Source organism: Macrotis lagotis, chromosome 2 (assembly GCF_037893015.1).
Source record: "Macrotis lagotis isolate mMagLag1 chromosome 2, bilby.v1.9.chrom.fasta, whole genome shotgun sequence".
Taxonomy (NCBI): Eukaryota; Metazoa; Chordata; class Mammalia; order Peramelemorphia; family Peramelidae; genus Macrotis; species Macrotis lagotis.
The window spans coordinates 287,923,801-287,939,768 of record NC_133659.1 but is presented as its reverse complement, the minus strand read 5'-3'; the positions used below and the strand labels follow the sequence as shown (position 1 = coordinate 287,939,768).

Sequence of the window (15,968 nt, the reverse complement as noted above, 5' to 3'; positions counted from 1 at the left end):
GAGAAAAATTATACTTCAATTTGCAGTTAAAGTTTATCAGTTCTTTTTCTGGAAGTGGATAGCATTTATTTTTTATTTTTTTATATATTTTTTTAAATTTTACAGTTTTTCCCCAATCTTGCTTCCCTCCCTCTACCCCCCCCCACAGAAGGCAGTCTGATAGTCTTTAGATTGTTTCCATGCTATACATTGATCAAAATTGAATGTGTTAAGAAAGAAATCATAGAGGATAGCATTTTTCAACTTGAATTCTTTGAAATTCTATCACTGTAATGATTAGGGTATCTGAGTCTTTCACAGTTAATCATTGTTATCATATTGCTATAACTGTATATAATGTTCTCCTGGTTTTGTTCACTTCACTCAGCAACAGTTCATGTAATTCTTTCTAGGTTTTTCTGAGACCATCCCTCTTGTCATTTCTTATAGCACAATAATACTTCTTCACAATCATATATCACAGTTTGTTCAATCATTCCCAAATTGATGGGTATCCCCTCAATTTCCAATTCCTTGAAATCACAAAAAAGAGCTGCTATAAATATTTTTATACACATTAATCCTTTTCCTTTTTCTTTCATCTCTTTGAGGTACAGACCTAATAGTGGTGTTGCTGGGTCAAAAGGTATACACAATTTTATAGTCCTTTGGCCACCATTTCAAATTGTTCTCTGGAATGGTTGGATTAGTTGTCAGCTCTACCAATAGTTCCTTAGTGGGGTAACTAGGTGGAACAGTGAATAGAGCACTGGCCCTGGAGTCAGGAGAACATGAGTTCAAATGTGATCTCAGACACTTAGTAATTACCTAGCTGTGTGGCCTTGGGCAAGTCACTTATCCCCATTGCCTTGCAAAAAAAAGAAGCCCGATAGTTCATTAATAGATCTATTTCCCCTCATCCCCTCTAGCATTTGTTACTTCTGATAAGTGTGAGGTGGTACCTCAGAGTTTTTTTAATTTGCCTTTCTCTAATCAATAGTGACCAAAGATAGTTTTTCATATGACCAAAGATAGTTTTAATTTCTTTTTATGTAAAATACATATTCATATTCTTTGACCATTTATTAATGGGTAATGACTTTTATTTTTTATAAATTTAACCCAGTTACCTATATATCAGAAGAAGCAACTATAAAAAAATTGATACTATTCATTGATTTGTATCTTTTAGTAAAATGTTTCCCTGTTTAACCTCTTTTAATGTAGTGTATTTTTGTTTTTGCTTTGTCTCAGATCATGATTGTTCTTCCTGACTTTTTTACTTCAACTGAAGATTCTGCTCCAGTTCCTTATTTTTAATTCTCTGTCTTTCCAAGTGTGTCTCTTGTAAACAACGTATTGATAGATTCTAATCCAACAAGTTTCTAATCCATTCTGCTATTTCCATTTCATGGGTGAGCTCATTCTATTCACATTCAGTTATAATTATTGTGCATTTTCCTCTATCCTATTTTCTTCCCTTTATCCTCCCCATTTTCTCTTTTTAACCCATTTCTTCAAAAGTCTGTTTTGCTTCTGACCACTGCCTCCTTTAATCCACTCTCCCTTTACCATTCTTCCCTTTCTTTTATTCTCTTTCCCTTCTATTTCTTAGTTGGGTAAGATAGATTTCTCTCTGAGCATGTGTGTGTGTGTGTGTGTGTGTGTGTGTGTATTCTTCCCTCTTTGAACCCATTCCAATGAAAGCGAGGTTCAAACACTGCCCACCACCTTCATTTCCTCCTTTTCTATAAAATCTTTTCCTTGAGTACCTCTTTTTTTGTGAGATAGTTTCCCCATTCCACCTCTTTTTTCACCCTCCTCCACTGCATCCCTTTTTTTACCCTTTCATTTTTTTTTAGATAATCCCAACATAATTGATTCATGCCTGTGCCCTCTGTTTTGTAGACTCCTTCTAATTACCCTAATAATGATAAAGTTCTTAGGAATTACAGGAATCATCTTCACATATAGGAATATAAGCAGTTTAACTTTATTGAATCTCATGATGACTCATGTTTACTTTTTAATGCTTCTCTTAAGCATGTTTACATGTCAAATTTTGTATTCAGTTCTGTTCTTTCACAAGGAATACTTGAAAGTCCTCTATTTTCATGTCCCCCCATAGAATTATACTCAGTTTTGCTGGGTAGTTTATTCTTGGTTGTAATCCTAGCTCTTTTGCCTTCCAGAACACATTCTAAGCCCTGTGCTCCTTTATTGCAGAAGCTGCTAAATCTTGTGTGATACTGACTGTGTCTCCACAACATTTAAATAGTTTCTTTCTGATTGCTTGCAATATTTTTTCCTTGACCTAAGAGTCCTGGAATTTGGCTTTCATATACCTGGAAGTTTTCATTTGGGGGATCTCTTTCAGGAGGAGACTGATGAATTCTTTCAATTTCAATTTTTTTCTCTGGTTCTAGAATATCAGGGCAGTTTTCCCTGATAATTTCTTGAAATGTGATGCCTGAGCTCTTTTTTTTGATCATGGATTTCAGGCAACCCAATAATTCTTAAAATTATTTTTCCTCAATCTATTTTCCAGGTTTTTCCATTGAGATAGTTCACATTTACTTCTATTTTTTTCATAAGTTCACATTTACTTCCATTTTTTTCATTATCTTCTACTTGCCCAATTCTAAGTGGCTTGCCCAAGGCCACACAGTTAGGTAATTATTAAGTGTCTGAGGCTGGATTTGAACTTAGGTACTCCTGAATCCAGGGCTGATGCTCTATCCACTGCGCCACCTAGCTGCCCCCCAATTCTTATTTTTAATGAATTTGTTGTTGTTGTTGTTGTTGAGCATTTGTACTTTTTTCCCCAATTTGGCCAATTCTCCTTTTTCAGGAGTTCTTTCCTTCAATGAATTTTTGTACCTCTTTTACTATTAGGCTAATTTTGTTTTTTAAGGTGTTATTCTCTTTTACTAAGCTGTCAATTGTCTTTGCATAATTTTCTTGCATCACTCTCAATTTTCTCCTATTTTTCCTTCTCCCCTTCTTATCTCTTTAAGTCTTCCAGCCTTGGACTTCTGCTAATTAGCATTTTTCTTTGAAGTTTTGGTTGTTGCTGTTTTCTTATTGTTGTCTTTTTCTGACTTTGTGTCTTAGTCTACTCTGACACTATAGTAGTTTTTTTATGGTCAACTTCTCTTTTTTATTGTTGTATCTCATTTTCCCAGTCTATTTCTTGACCTTGAACTTTATGTTAAAGTTAGACTCTGCTCACCCTGGGGTTGGATACTACGAGCCTAAGCTTCAGACTTTTTTTAAATGATATTTCTCTAGCTATTTTTGGGTTTTGGGGGCGTTTACAAGTTTTTTGGGATTTCAGAGTGGTGTGATCTGGGGAGAGGTGTGTCACTGCTCTGAGCTCTGACCTTTCTCCAGGAAGGGCTTATGCTCCCCTACAGCCCCAAGGACTATCATTCCTCTTGGCCCTGGAACAGTGACCGGGTTCTTTACTCTCCTGTGGTCACAAGTAATAATGTTCCTCTCTGCCTTGGAACTGTAACCAGGGTTCCTTCTCCCTTGTGACCAAACTTTTCTACCCTGGAACTGTGACTCAGAATTGCATAGGGTCAATAGAGATGCCAGTCAGTACTAGTTGCACCCAGGGTCAGAAAAGGGTCCTCTGTCATCACTTTCTGACCCTCTGGACTGAGAGCTGCTGCTGAAACTGTTGTACCAGTCTCCAAGGTCAACTGCTATTTCTGGTGTTATTGTTGAGTATGATCCAGATTGACCCCCACCCCAATGTAACAGACTTCCTGATGAACTCTTAAGTTGTCTTAGGCTGGGAAAATGTCTCTTCCTGAACATTGTTGTTCTGCCATTCTAGGATTTAATTTGAGATATGATTTTAAAGAAGGGGAATATTGGGAAAGTTGAACAGTGTTGCTGCTTCTACTCCACTATCTAGGACCCTGTCCTATTCAACCTTTCAATCCATAATCATGAAAATGAAATAAAGGGGATAAATAAGGAAACCCACAAATCTTCTAGACCAGAGCATATTTTTCTGGAGCATATTCTCATACCCTCTCCCTTACTAAAGGGCATGCCCAACCCAGCAGTTCCTAATTGGTCCCTTAGTTTTCCTGACTGGAATGTTGTTGAAGATGACTGACAGCTAAGTCAGCAGGAATATCCCCTCAGCAGGTGCTAGAAAGGTTTCACTTTGCTTTAGGACTTTGCCAGCTCTATTCTAGACTTTCAGTAAGGAGGGAAAGGGATTCCATTCTGCAGTGGCAATGGAACTACAAAAATATGGCAGCAGGAACACGTGCTTGCTAGCTGAACCTAAGACTAAACTTTAAATTCCTGACTGGATTTACTGCTTTGTCTTTATATCCTTATCACAGGTTTGCTACCCACAACCATAGATCCTGAGATGACTCCTTTCCAACTTTGGTGGCTACCTCACAAATTTGGAAGTTTTTGAGTTGATGATGGCTGCCCAACTCAAAGTGCTTCCATCATCTACACTACTTCTCCAGGAAAAAAAAAAAGGGATGGGGGCAGCTAGGTGGCATAGTGGATAAAGCACCGGCCCTGGAGTCAGGAGTACCTGGGTTCAAATTTGGTCTCAGACACTTCATAATTACCTAGCTGTGTGGCCTTGGGCAAGCCACTTAACCCCATTGCCTTGCAAAAACCTAAAAACAAAAAAAAGATGATGACATAATTCCTTCTGAAACTAGAAATAAAGAATTATGCCTGATTGGACCAGAAGATCTGAACCTTTTTTAGTTGCTTGGACAGTACAAATCCAAGTCCAATGTGAAATATTTGCTCAGCAGCAGTCCCATAAAATATCTTTACCTCTTGGGGATTTTATAATAACTATGATATATTATTATTATTATTTTATTTTTAAGTATTTGTTAATACACAGATGAGTCCTTTGTATTTTAAATGTAACAGCAGCTTTAGTAGCTCCTCAAGTTTAAGGAAATAGCTATCCTATACCTGATACCTATTTTGTAAATTAAGTACTTTTTCTGGAAGAGACTCTTTTATCCACCTTTGGGGAGAGACAGTAAACAGAAGCCACATCTAAACTCAGTTTAATAGATTTCACCAGAGTTCACCAGATTGCCCCCAGATGGGGGCACAATGAGTCAGAGTGATGAGGGAAATCTAATTCCCTTGCTTTGGGGTCAGATTGCTCCCAGGATGAATCTGGGATCTCTGTGAGACCTTCCTTATTGAAAGTGTTCCTGATAACCCTCCCCAAAATATGAAGATAAAATTAGGTGATACAGAATTTAAAGAGTGAGACATCTCAAATGGACTCTCCCAACAAAGAACTTCCACTGCTTAAAAAAAGCACAGGCTCCTCTAATAGGGAAATCCTTGAAATGGAAAGCACCCATTGAAATAATATTCTCTTGGGGCAGCTAGGTGGCGCAATGGATAAAGCACCAGCCCTGGAGTCAGGGGTACCTGGGTTCAAATCCGACCTCAGAAACTTAATAATTACCTAGCTATGTGGCCTTGGGCAGGCCACTTAACCCCATGTGCTTTGCGAAAACCTAAAAAAAAAAAATAACATTCTCTCTAAAATGTGTCTATGGCTAGTCAAATGCTAGGGCTAACAAACAGAGGTCTTATCCCCCCCCCCCCGCCCCCATTTTCAGAATTGAGGTCAGCTCAAAAACCTTGATTAGGGCAGAGTCCAGGATTCATGGGCTAGGGAAGAGACTGGTGAAGTCGTTTAGCAACAGTTGAACCAATTGTCCAGGATAGAAGACATGGGCAGCTGGGTCAGAGGCCTCTTGCTCTGGTCGTAGTAATGTTGGTCCAAACACAATACCCAAGTTATGTGGGGTCATTCGGTTCTTGTCTGCATGTGCTATCACCCTGGGGATCAAAGTCAGAGGGATAGTGTGTATCACTCTCCAATTTCATGAACACAAGCCACTTAGGGGTGGGAGAGCTAAAGGAAGGAAGGAAGGAGGAGGAGGGAAGAAAAAGGGAAGTTGCTACCTTTCCTTATGTCTCTAGCTCTGCCTTCCCTTTGCCCCATTTCCCTCTTGTCCTGCACCTCTAATGACTCTTGCTAATGAGATAAATTCAAAAGCATATAGTAGGTGCTTAATAATTACTAATTCTCTTTCCTGCCAATCAGAACCTAAGTATAGCTCTACTAGCCATGTTTACCCTTTTCCACAAATAAAAATGCTAACTCAAGTCCACCTACACAGATATCCTTACCCTAGGTTAGCTTCTCCCTGGACCTTTCCATTTTGCAAGGACTTTTCCCCTTTCCTCATCATTACCTGCACAGATGTTCCAGGAGGCACCGAAGTGTATCTTGGTTGGGCTTTGGCATTGAGCCTATGAGCTCCTGTACTCGGGATAATCGTTGCTCTGATTCAGGAAGTCCTAGAGAGAGGGCAATAGAAGTAGAGATGGATAATATTAGAGCCTGTTTAGGGTGAGGCAGATTTAGGGAAAGACTTTATAGAGCTTTCTGCTACTGACACGCCTATGCTTACACTAAAGGACATGTGACCTTCTCCTATCCAGGAGATGAGGATTCCTGTTTCTTAATTCCAATTACCCTCATATCAAAAGTCCTTCTATGGGGCAGCTAGGTGGCACAGTGGATAAAGCATCAGCCCTGGAGTCAGGAGTACCTGGATTCAAATCTGGCCTCAGACACTTAATAATGACCTAGCTGTGTGGCCTTGGGCAAGCCACTTAATCCCATTTGCCTTGCAAAAACCTAAAAAAAAAAAAAAGTCCTTCTAAATTCCCATCCCCTACCAAGGGCTTCTCGAAGGGGAGACAACAGTGATGGAAGAACCAAGGGCTGGGGAAGCTCCCGAAGAAAAAGTTTCAAGGCTCCAGTCACAACATGGATGTCATCCCACTCTGCACTGTCCAGATCCAGGTGGCCCTCTGTGGGGAGAAGGATATGGGAATGTAGAGAAAGGCATAGGACAGGTTAGAGAGAGACACAGAAGGGCTGAAGAGTTAGGAATTAGGAGGAAGGCACAAGCATAGGCTATCACTATCCTGGAGCTTAATCCAGGGAGTTGAGAGGTTGGGGACAACCCATCAAGGTTTAGATTGCTTTTGGGGGGAGGAATGAACATGGCACATTCAAAAGATGTGAAAAGTTTGGGGGAATGGAAGTTCTATGCAAGTACCTTGTCCTGGCTGCTCAGGGAACAGGTATCTTCCATCAGAGGTGACTGCTCGTTCTGCCAAACAGGGAGAGAGAGGTCAGTGTCATCATCCAAGTCCCAAACAATCTAGTCAATGTCAGAATATTTCTCCATCCCTCAAACTCTCCAAGTGGGTCCTCCTATCCTTTCCCAATATCCCATATACCAACACTAATACTTAAGTTCCATTGCTCCTACCTCTGTCCACCAGGAACCGAAGTTTCTGAATTGTAGCCAAATTCCCACTGACTCTGTAAATACCATCTACATCCAGACCTACAATTGGGATAAGATGAAGCAAAGGAGTGAACCTGTCTCCAATTCACTCTTCACACAACTGCATCTACTGCTCCAATCACAGGATTCCAGTATGCAAAAACTTTCAGAGATTCCCAATATCTATTCTCAAAAAGTACAAATTTCTGATCCTAGCATCTAAATTCTTCTAAAGTCTGGGTCTTGCTCCTTTTCTAATATTATGTTACTCCCTGCTCCTCGATGTCCCTTTCACATAGCTATGTTCCAGTCAATTTAAAATATTGCCCATTCTATTTTGTTCTGCCTTCTGTCTTGGGTCTGGTTCATAATTAGAATATATCTCAAGGTCTCTCTTAAGAATTTTGGAACTGATTGTATGACATGGGAGACACTGGCATAGGACTGTCTCATTTGTCATGCCCACATTAGAGAAGGTGCTATGCTCTATGAGCAAAACAGAATTGAAATTGTTCAAAAGAATTGAGAGATGTGCAAATTCAGAGAATTCATCTCAAATTATCACATAGATTAATTATGCCCAATTTGTGGTAGAGCATTCCAAGCTCATATGGTCTGATCAGCCACAGTAGAATACACTGTAACTTGACTCTAACATAGTGATATCATTTTGTTCAACCACAAAGAATACATGAATCCATTCCATCACTCTCAGTTGAACTTGCTTTTTTCTTTTAAGGCCCAACTCAAGTGTCACTTTCCAATCAAAAAAGTGTTATTTGATTTTCCCCCTTCACCACCTAGAAAAAAATGATCTATCCCTCTTTAGAATTCTTACCTGGACCTAACAACTGCACTAATCTCACAGGCATTTATGATCTTTTCCCCCTTCAATAACATTGGATGCAAATTGTGAACAGGGTGTGAGTTTAGCCCTAGTCCAATCTCTAACCCAGCAGATGTTTACTACACCTTTGCTAAATGAAGATCTTGAGGTAATTAGAAACGTTTAAAAAGGAATCTAGAAAATGTGTCTAGAAGGTAAACAGAGGCCCTGGAGTAGGTGGAGCAGAAGGCTGGAAAGTGTAGGCAGTCTAGAACAGAGACCGCAGAAAGGATCTGGGAAAGAGTTGGGAATAAAATCTGTGAGTGTGATGGGATGGAGAAAGGAATGGGAGCCTACGACTCACCTCTCTTGTCCACAGTATCTATGCAGAGCCTGAAAAAATTTGGCACAGTACTTCCTTCTCTCTTGCACAGAGACTCCAAGTGGCAGCCAAACACCTGATCTGGGAGGGGCAGGAAAAAAGAAGATTCCCATTAGCCTGGGAAATTTATCCAAACAGAAATTCCCCTCTCCTCTTGTCCACCTCTCCCCCAACTTGAAGTGAGCAGACCCCTCCAAACCACCCAGATCTTGGAGAAGCCTTTACCCACTGAAATTCAGATCTATTTTTCCTTTTGTCCCACTCCATACCTCGGAGCAGTCCTCGCTCCTGTAAACTCTGCAAGGGAGGTCTCTTTGCTATCAATCTTTTCAACTTGTTCCTCACTCGATTTTGCTCTTCGGGGCCTCGACCTGAGGAAGTTAAGTATAAGGTTGGGGTACAAAGCTAGGAGAGGAAGCTGAAAACAGTCCCAGACCCCCTTGAGCATCCTGGGATCCATTCCCTGAGGGTTAATCACAGTGGTTCTGGCCCAACTTATTCCCTGACAATGTGTCCTTGCTCTGCCTCCTGGCTCAGGTTGTCCCCGAAGTTCAGTTTCTTACAAGAGCTCCTATAGCTTGCTCCTCGATGTCCTAGCAGAGATTTTGGTTCTGGCTCTTCATCTTCTTCACCTTGGCTCAGTTCCTCAAGTTCAGTTGGCCCAGACCCAGATAATCGAAGTTCCAGAGGGTTCTCACGCTCCTGGAATCAGACAGAGCTTGTTGAGGGAGGTAGGGGGTGCAATCTACTGCTTTGGGGGAAGGAGTGAAGAGCTAGGGAGAGATTGACTGTTTCCCTATGTTCCATTTTTTTTTTTTTAGGTTTTTGTAAGGCAAATCGGGCTAAGTGGTTTGCCCAAGGCCACACAGCTAAGTAAATTATTAAGTGTCTGAGACCGGATTTGAACCCAGGTACTTCTGACTCCAGGGCCAGTGCTTTATCCACTGCACCACCTAGATGCCCCAAAAGTTCCCATTTCTGATACAGAGATTCCTGACTTTTAAAATCTTTGCATCTTTGCAGTAAACCCTTGAATTCAAAGTTAGTTTCACACACCTTGCTCCAGACTCCCACTCCTCTAATCCTGTTTGTTTTGACCAACCCCCCTGCCCAACTTTATCCTTGGATTTCACTCCCAGACCCTACACCCTGAGCTCTTGGCCCCCTGACCAGGCGGTTGATGATCTCACGAAGTGCCCGATGCCAGGCTCGGAATTCTGTCTCATCATCAGACTGCAGCAGGAATTCATGTCCAGGGACAGTGCGTACCTGAGGGTCAGGCCCAGGGGAAAGGTTGAGTGCTGGGAGAATGAGACTTGGAAGAAGGCAGATATTTGGGAAATATGTGGGGCCTGGTTTCTGGAAGTGGAGAATGTTGAGTAGAGACTGGGGCAATATTGCATGTTGTCTGAGAGGGTAGTAGAATGAACTGTCACTCACATGTAGGACATTCTGGCGACTGGACAGATGTTTACCATGGGCTAGAGCTGCCCCTCTTAAGTCCACACTGCTCTCTGGCCGACTGCTAGCTGGACCCTGTGTGGGGAAATAAAACTGAGACCATTACTATCTCCCTCTCAAAGGCCCTAGCTCACTGGGGTGTCATTCTCCCACCCAAGGGTGTGGGAAAGGTGAAATGGTGGTAAGCTCCTCCCATCTCACTTTATACTTGCTCCCTGACCTCCTCACTATCTTCACCAATCTCACCTCTCAGTTCTCCAATCCAGTGGGCAAATGGGGACAAAAATGTCATCCTCACTTGTCCTCTCCTCCCTTCCTCACTATGCAGACCCTCTACTTTAACACCCCTTTCCCCAGCATACAGAAGAACTCTCACCCATCCAGCAGGAATTGAAGTTGGAGGAACTTTGTAGAACACCAAGCTATTTCCTGCCAACACCACCCAGGATGAACCCCAGTTCTTCCTGTAGGGAGCATATGGAAGATCATCATACCCCAGGGAAATCATTCTCCTTACCAACAACCTACCTCCTAGAGAAGGGTATTATTATGGATTTGGGGAATCCATGACCTTGCATGGGGAAAACATCCTTTCTATTTTCACTAACCTTCAGTTCCTTTTGTTAAACAAGATTGTGAGAAGGGGTCCATAGACTTCACCAGGCTATCAAGGGCTCAATATCCACAAGAGAGTCTCCCATTTCAGTTCCCATCCCCTAAGACCACCTCCACAATGCCCACCTGAGCTTCCGGCCCCCCTCAGCAATCTTTGTCTTGTTGAGCATGCCTGCCTTCTCCACCTCCTATGTGAGGGAATATAGAAAAGTTCTCATTAGACCCCAAAGAGGTGTGTTCCAGGGGCTCAGGAATTATTCCAGGGGAGGTTCCATTTATTTGCTTAAACATTCCTGAAGCTCAGGAACCGTCTCCAAAAGGTTGGGTGGATATTTTGGGAGAAGGGGAGGATTGGTCTGAATTCAACTAAGTAAACATTTATTATGCTTGGAAGGGGTGTGTGTGTGTGTGTGTGTGTGTGTGTGTGTGTGTGTGTGTGTGTTGGGGTGGGGGTTGTGGGAACCAGCAGATAATATGGTCTTCAGCTTATTTTCTTCTAAGAGAAAGGGGAGTAGATGAGTATGACAAGTAGATAGACTGATAAGTATCACTTGAAGTTGTGAGTGAAACCAAATAAAGTTCCCTATGAATATTCGAATATTCAAGGGGGGAGGGAGGAATACTTTCTGATGTGGAAGTGGACTTTCAGAGACATAATTGGACAGGATCCTGGAGACCCTTAGGACACAAGATAGTTAAGGTGGACAGACTCACGTGAGGGTCATCCAAGAGTTGAGGCTGGGCTCTGGGGGCCAGAGAATCTCGGGAGTTGTCCGAAATGGAGGTCTGGGAGGAGGAGAAGGTGAGGCAGAATGAGGACTAGGAGAGGAGATGGGAAGGGTGGACGAGGCAGAAGTCAGGGCTTCCACCTCACCTCCGGAATCCGGCACAAGGGGGAAGGAAAGAGGACCTCTGAGAAGCAGGGGATGGGCGGGGAACAAAGGAAACCGCGAAAGAGAAAGGAGAGATCAACTCTGGGGCAACCGAGGTGGGGGTGTTTCTTGGGGGGGGAGGGGGAGGGTGATGGGTGGGGCAGGCTCCCAGAGCAAATGGAGCACTAAGCATCTGCCCTGATAGGTAGATGAGGGAGTCAAAGATAGCTCACTGGAATGCTGAGTCTCTGATACCTGACTGTAGGGTCTAACACCTTTCTTCTCCTCAGCCTGCTGGGCTTGGGCATCTCTCCCCAGGTGCGGGGTTTCTTCCATGGAGTCAGGAGTCTGTTCGTGTGGAGTGAAGGGGAACAACCGAAACTAAATGTCTTTGCAAAGTAGACTTCCCAATCTCTCCACTTTAAAGAATGCTCTAGAAACTTTTAAAACTTTTGATAACTTTTTTGCTATATGATTCATAATATACTTTGATTCCCTTGGAAGTTTATGTATTTTACCTTATGCATTCGGAAACATGATTTTGAAAGGGGGTCCAGAGGTTTTTCTCCAGACTGCTGAAGGGGACAATGACACAATAAATCTTAAGAAGCCCGCAGATCTAAGAGGTCTTCCCCCAGACCCTCAGGTCTCCAGCGGGCAATTGGGAAGGATGAGGGAATCCCTCGGGGAGAAAGTTTTCTCTCTAGAAGGGGGAGGGGCAGAGAAGAGTGAGGTACCAGGAAAGAGAGAAGGGGTAGCAATACCCCCCAAAGAGGAAGGCCTTTCGTTTTCACAGATGGAAGATCTCACCTTTTCCCGAGCTCTTCGGGGAGGCTTCCAGGATGCCTGTCCAGTCAGTGAGTGGACATAGAAACAGCGGCCAGAGTCGAAGTCCAGATGCTGTTCCCAGCAGTCCAGTCGCTGTAGTGGGGGCCGAGTGGGGCCTGGGGGTGGGGTCTGGGAGCTTCGGCGCAGGTCCACCAGGTTACAATACAGAGGGGTCTCGGACATGGGGGACCAGAGTCCCGATTGCTGGGAAGGTGGGGGCAAACTATAATAGGATGCTAATCCAAACTCCTCCCTAATTTTGTTTCCTCTTCTCCAGGGCCCCACAACCCCTTTCCTCCTTGCCAAGGCCACTCAGATCGTTTCCCAACTTCAATTCCCAACTCCCTATATTCTTACCACCAGCTCCTGGTTGCGGTTCCCCAGGTGCTGGTAGAATTGTCCCCAGTCGTTTCTAACTCCCCTGTTCCCCCCTTAACTTTACTCCTACTGGCTTCCTGTTGCCAACTTCCCCCCAACACACAACTCTAACCCCAAGGCTGAAGGAAAGGGGAACATGCTGCCTGCTTGGGGGTGGGGTGGGGTGGGGAGGAGCTTCGGGCCCCACCTACACACACTGCCTCCTCTCACAGAAAAGTAACTTAAACAGAGCCCCCTAACTTCGGGATCTAAAGAGAGGACACTTTTCCATTCTTAAGAAAGACGTAAGGAGCGAGGAGTGACTGAGACTGTAATGGGAGGCGAGAGGTGTAGACCTCAGAGAAGAAGGGTTTTCCAATGGCCTGAGGCTTTGGGGTGGGTGGACACTGCAAGGGAGTCGGGCTTTTTGTTCTTTTCCATGTGCCCAGAAAAGGTAAGGAACTGTTCGTGGCAAGGACTCAAGAGTTCAGTGGAATGATACTTTGGAGGGTGGGAAAGGGAATTTCTCACTGTGTTGGTATTGGTCCTAGATCTCAGGTCTTCTTGAGAGTGCAACTGGCCAGTCAGTCCATCTGAGAGGGATGGTGGTGGGTTCGGATTCAGCCCAGCTGCGCTAAGACTTCTTCGTATTCTTGGTGGAAGTGGAGGCTGACATGATGGACTGGGAGGTTTACCCTGGGATGACTGAGGCACCGATTCTCCCAGGTTAGAGTGAAACCGATTTGGTTCTAGTGACAGAGAATGGGGGGGAAGGAAAATAGATATGTAACCTCCCAAATTTCAGGTGACCTCATTTTGGAGGAAGGATTCAATTAACTTGAGATGGGCAATGCAAAGACAGAAGACAGAAGAGGTAACATAACGGAACTGAAATGAGGCAAGATGGGACTTAAAATGCTAGAGGCCTAGGAAGAGAGATTGGAGGGAAAAGTTGGAACTGTTTATCAGAGATATTGGGGAAAGGTATTGCTGAAAAACCCATGAAAAGTCAGTTGATGTAAGAATTAATCCTTGATGATTAGGGGCAGGGATAAGAAACCAGGGAATTGGGCATGGGTGGGTACTTATTGAGGGGTAGTTGGGCTGGGTGAGAAGAAAAGGGTTTCACTTACTAGGGGCACAGAGGGGTTGGCTAATAGCAGTGGCAGAAGCCCTCCGAGGTTGTGTAGATTCCTCAGCCACATATGCAGCAGGGACAAAAAGGGGTTGGGTGTTTCGAGGTGTTCCCAGAGGCCTCACCAACCACCAGTCTGGGTTGGTCTTTCGAAGTAGGAGGAATCGATCTCCTTCAGTCAGAGACACTTGCTGGCCATCTGCTCTCACGTAGGTGAAGCTATATAAGATGTAGAGGTGGGCTCCCCGAGATGGGCCCTGGGTGTCCTCCTCCAAGGTATCCCTGGTCCCTGGCCACCATTTGCTAGAGAACATGGCAATTAAAAACCCCTGATCATCTGTGGAGGGGAGGAGGCATCAGATATCTCCAGTGAGGTAGAGCCCAAATGCAGTAAGACAGAAGATCATGGAATCAGTCGAAGAGTTATTATGTTCTCTAATAGTGGAGTCCAAGTACAGTACATTAATTCTTAGAGGACAAAAGGTTGAGGGGATTTAATGAGAGGTTCCTGGTAGAGACCTAAACCCAAAACCAGGTGGGTGGTGTATATGTCTGAGAAGCATAAGCCTGAGAGGATGTGGTCAGAGGGCTGGGTTAAGGACTGAGTGATCGAGAGGGACAGGAAATCATAGTAGCAACCTGAGCTGCTATTTCTTCCTTTATGTATCTTTCAGGCCCCATTGTATCCAGTATTGAAGAATCATTGATCCTGTTTCCCACAGCCTGGGTTGGAAAGAGAGGGAGAAAAAGTCTGCATAAGGCAGAGGTCAAACACAGGAAGATGTAAAACAGATAACCGGAAGTAAAGAAAATGAATGAGCTAAAGACACACAGACATTGAAGATTTTTTTCAGACTTAAAGCTGTGTTTCCTGTGCTGCTTTTGAATTTCAGAGACAGAGAAAAGGGGAGGGGGGGGGAAGCTAGAGAGATGAAAGAAGGACTTCCAGCTTCTCTCAAAACATTATTTCTTGAGCTGAGAGATCTGTAGTTCTAAACTCTCAGTTCCAAGTAGATTATGAAGGAACCAGTATCTGATTTATGAAAAATAAAAGAAGGCATTCCTCAAAATCCCACAAAGGAGAAGGGTAGGTAACTTTCCCTCTGGCAGGATTCACACAACCCAAATCTAGTCTACTTTTTCTTCCCCCTCCTTACCTGGCCTACTCCTTTTTTCCCCTTTTTTTGTTTCAGCTTCTTTTACGCCGTCTTAGTTTCACAGCCTGGTTGTTTGAGGAGGTGATCAAGTTCCCCACCGGCTATGACATCAAACAATCCACTCCCTTCCCCCAACATGTGACAAGAGGGCTGGGCTAGGTCTCCAGGGTTTGACATCAGCTGGTTGAATCATGATTGACCCTTAGCTATTTCCACTTATAAAATGGGACAAAGTTTTCCCCTCAATCCTGTCTCCTTTGGGAATCTGCTTGGAATTCAAAGGAGAAAGGTTATATTGCATAATATATTTGCATAATATTAATTTAATTCCCAATTCATTCCCTTTTCAAATGCCCCTTATCTTTGTGCCTCTTTTTTCTCCATCTCTCGTTCCTACCTTGTGTTTGGTTAAGCTGTTTCAGCAAAGAAACAGCTTATTATTAAATACAATAAGATCTCTTCCTACACCCCCCATTCTAGTATGAGATTAATGTTCTGTTTATTAATTAAATTATTTTAACCAATTAAAGAAAACTGATTAGTTACCTTCCACCTAATATTACTTCTTACTATACCTAATTTCTCACTGCATTTTTTTTGCAGTGATAAAAGACTAGAATTGAACTTTGGTTGGAATTCTGGCTATGCTTCTCACAAACTGTGATTTGGGGCCTCTTTTATGGGATCATAGAATAGAAAGCTGAGGGTTTAAAGCTCACCCTTCACAAATGAGATGAAGAAGCTGAGACATATTTAAATCTGCTTCAATGGCAGAACAGTCTGAATCCCTATCACCATCTCTTAAGTTCTAGACAAGCTGGCCTACTAATTGTTCAAATTCATACCATTTCAAGTCCATTATGTCTCCTTCAAGGCTCATCCCAAGGGTCAACAAATTACAGATTGAACACTAAAGGAAAAGGGGACAGCAGAAGATGAGAGGGTTAGATAGTGTCATG

The 15,968-nt window shown here is 43.2% G+C and overlaps 1 protein-coding gene and 1 long non-coding RNA gene across 5 annotated transcripts; one reads left to right on the top strand and one right to left on the bottom strand.

Moving 5' to 3' along the window:
- Positions 1–148: 148 nt before the first annotated feature.
- ARHGAP9 (Rho GTPase activating protein 9) lies at positions 149–15,123 on the bottom strand. Of its 4 annotated transcripts, XM_074226306.1 has the most exons (18): positions 15,010–15,122; positions 13,851–14,575; positions 13,249–13,466; positions 12,343–12,564; positions 11,788–11,880; positions 11,375–11,446; positions 10,787–10,848; positions 10,422–10,509; positions 10,025–10,120; positions 9,755–9,853; positions 9,148–9,286; positions 8,854–8,955; positions 8,567–8,665; positions 7,359–7,436; positions 7,143–7,196; positions 6,757–6,891; positions 6,267–6,372; positions 149–5,847 (listed from the first exon to the last, which is right to left on the bottom strand). In XM_074226306.1, the coding sequence occupies exons 2-18, from the start codon at positions 14,164–14,166 to the stop codon at positions 5,670–5,672; spliced, it is 2,157 nt and encodes a 718-aa protein (XP_074082407.1). In that variant the 5' UTR covers positions 14,167–14,575; positions 15,010–15,122; the 3' UTR covers positions 149–5,669. The 4 variants fall into 4 exon arrangements, with proteins under 4 accessions (XP_074082407.1, XP_074082408.1, XP_074082409.1 ...); XM_074226307.1 differs by lacking the exon at positions 7,359–7,436 and having other exon boundaries at positions 15,010–15,123; XM_074226308.1 differs by lacking the exon at positions 11,788–11,880 and having other exon boundaries at positions 15,010–15,123.
- LOC141515053 (uncharacterized) lies at positions 12,943–15,700 on the top strand. The gene is made up of 3 exons (XR_012476210.1): positions 12,943–13,171; positions 13,269–13,443; positions 14,527–15,700. It is a non-coding gene; the product is annotated as an uncharacterized LOC141515053 (long non-coding RNA).
- Positions 15,701–15,968: the final 268 nt, after the last annotated feature.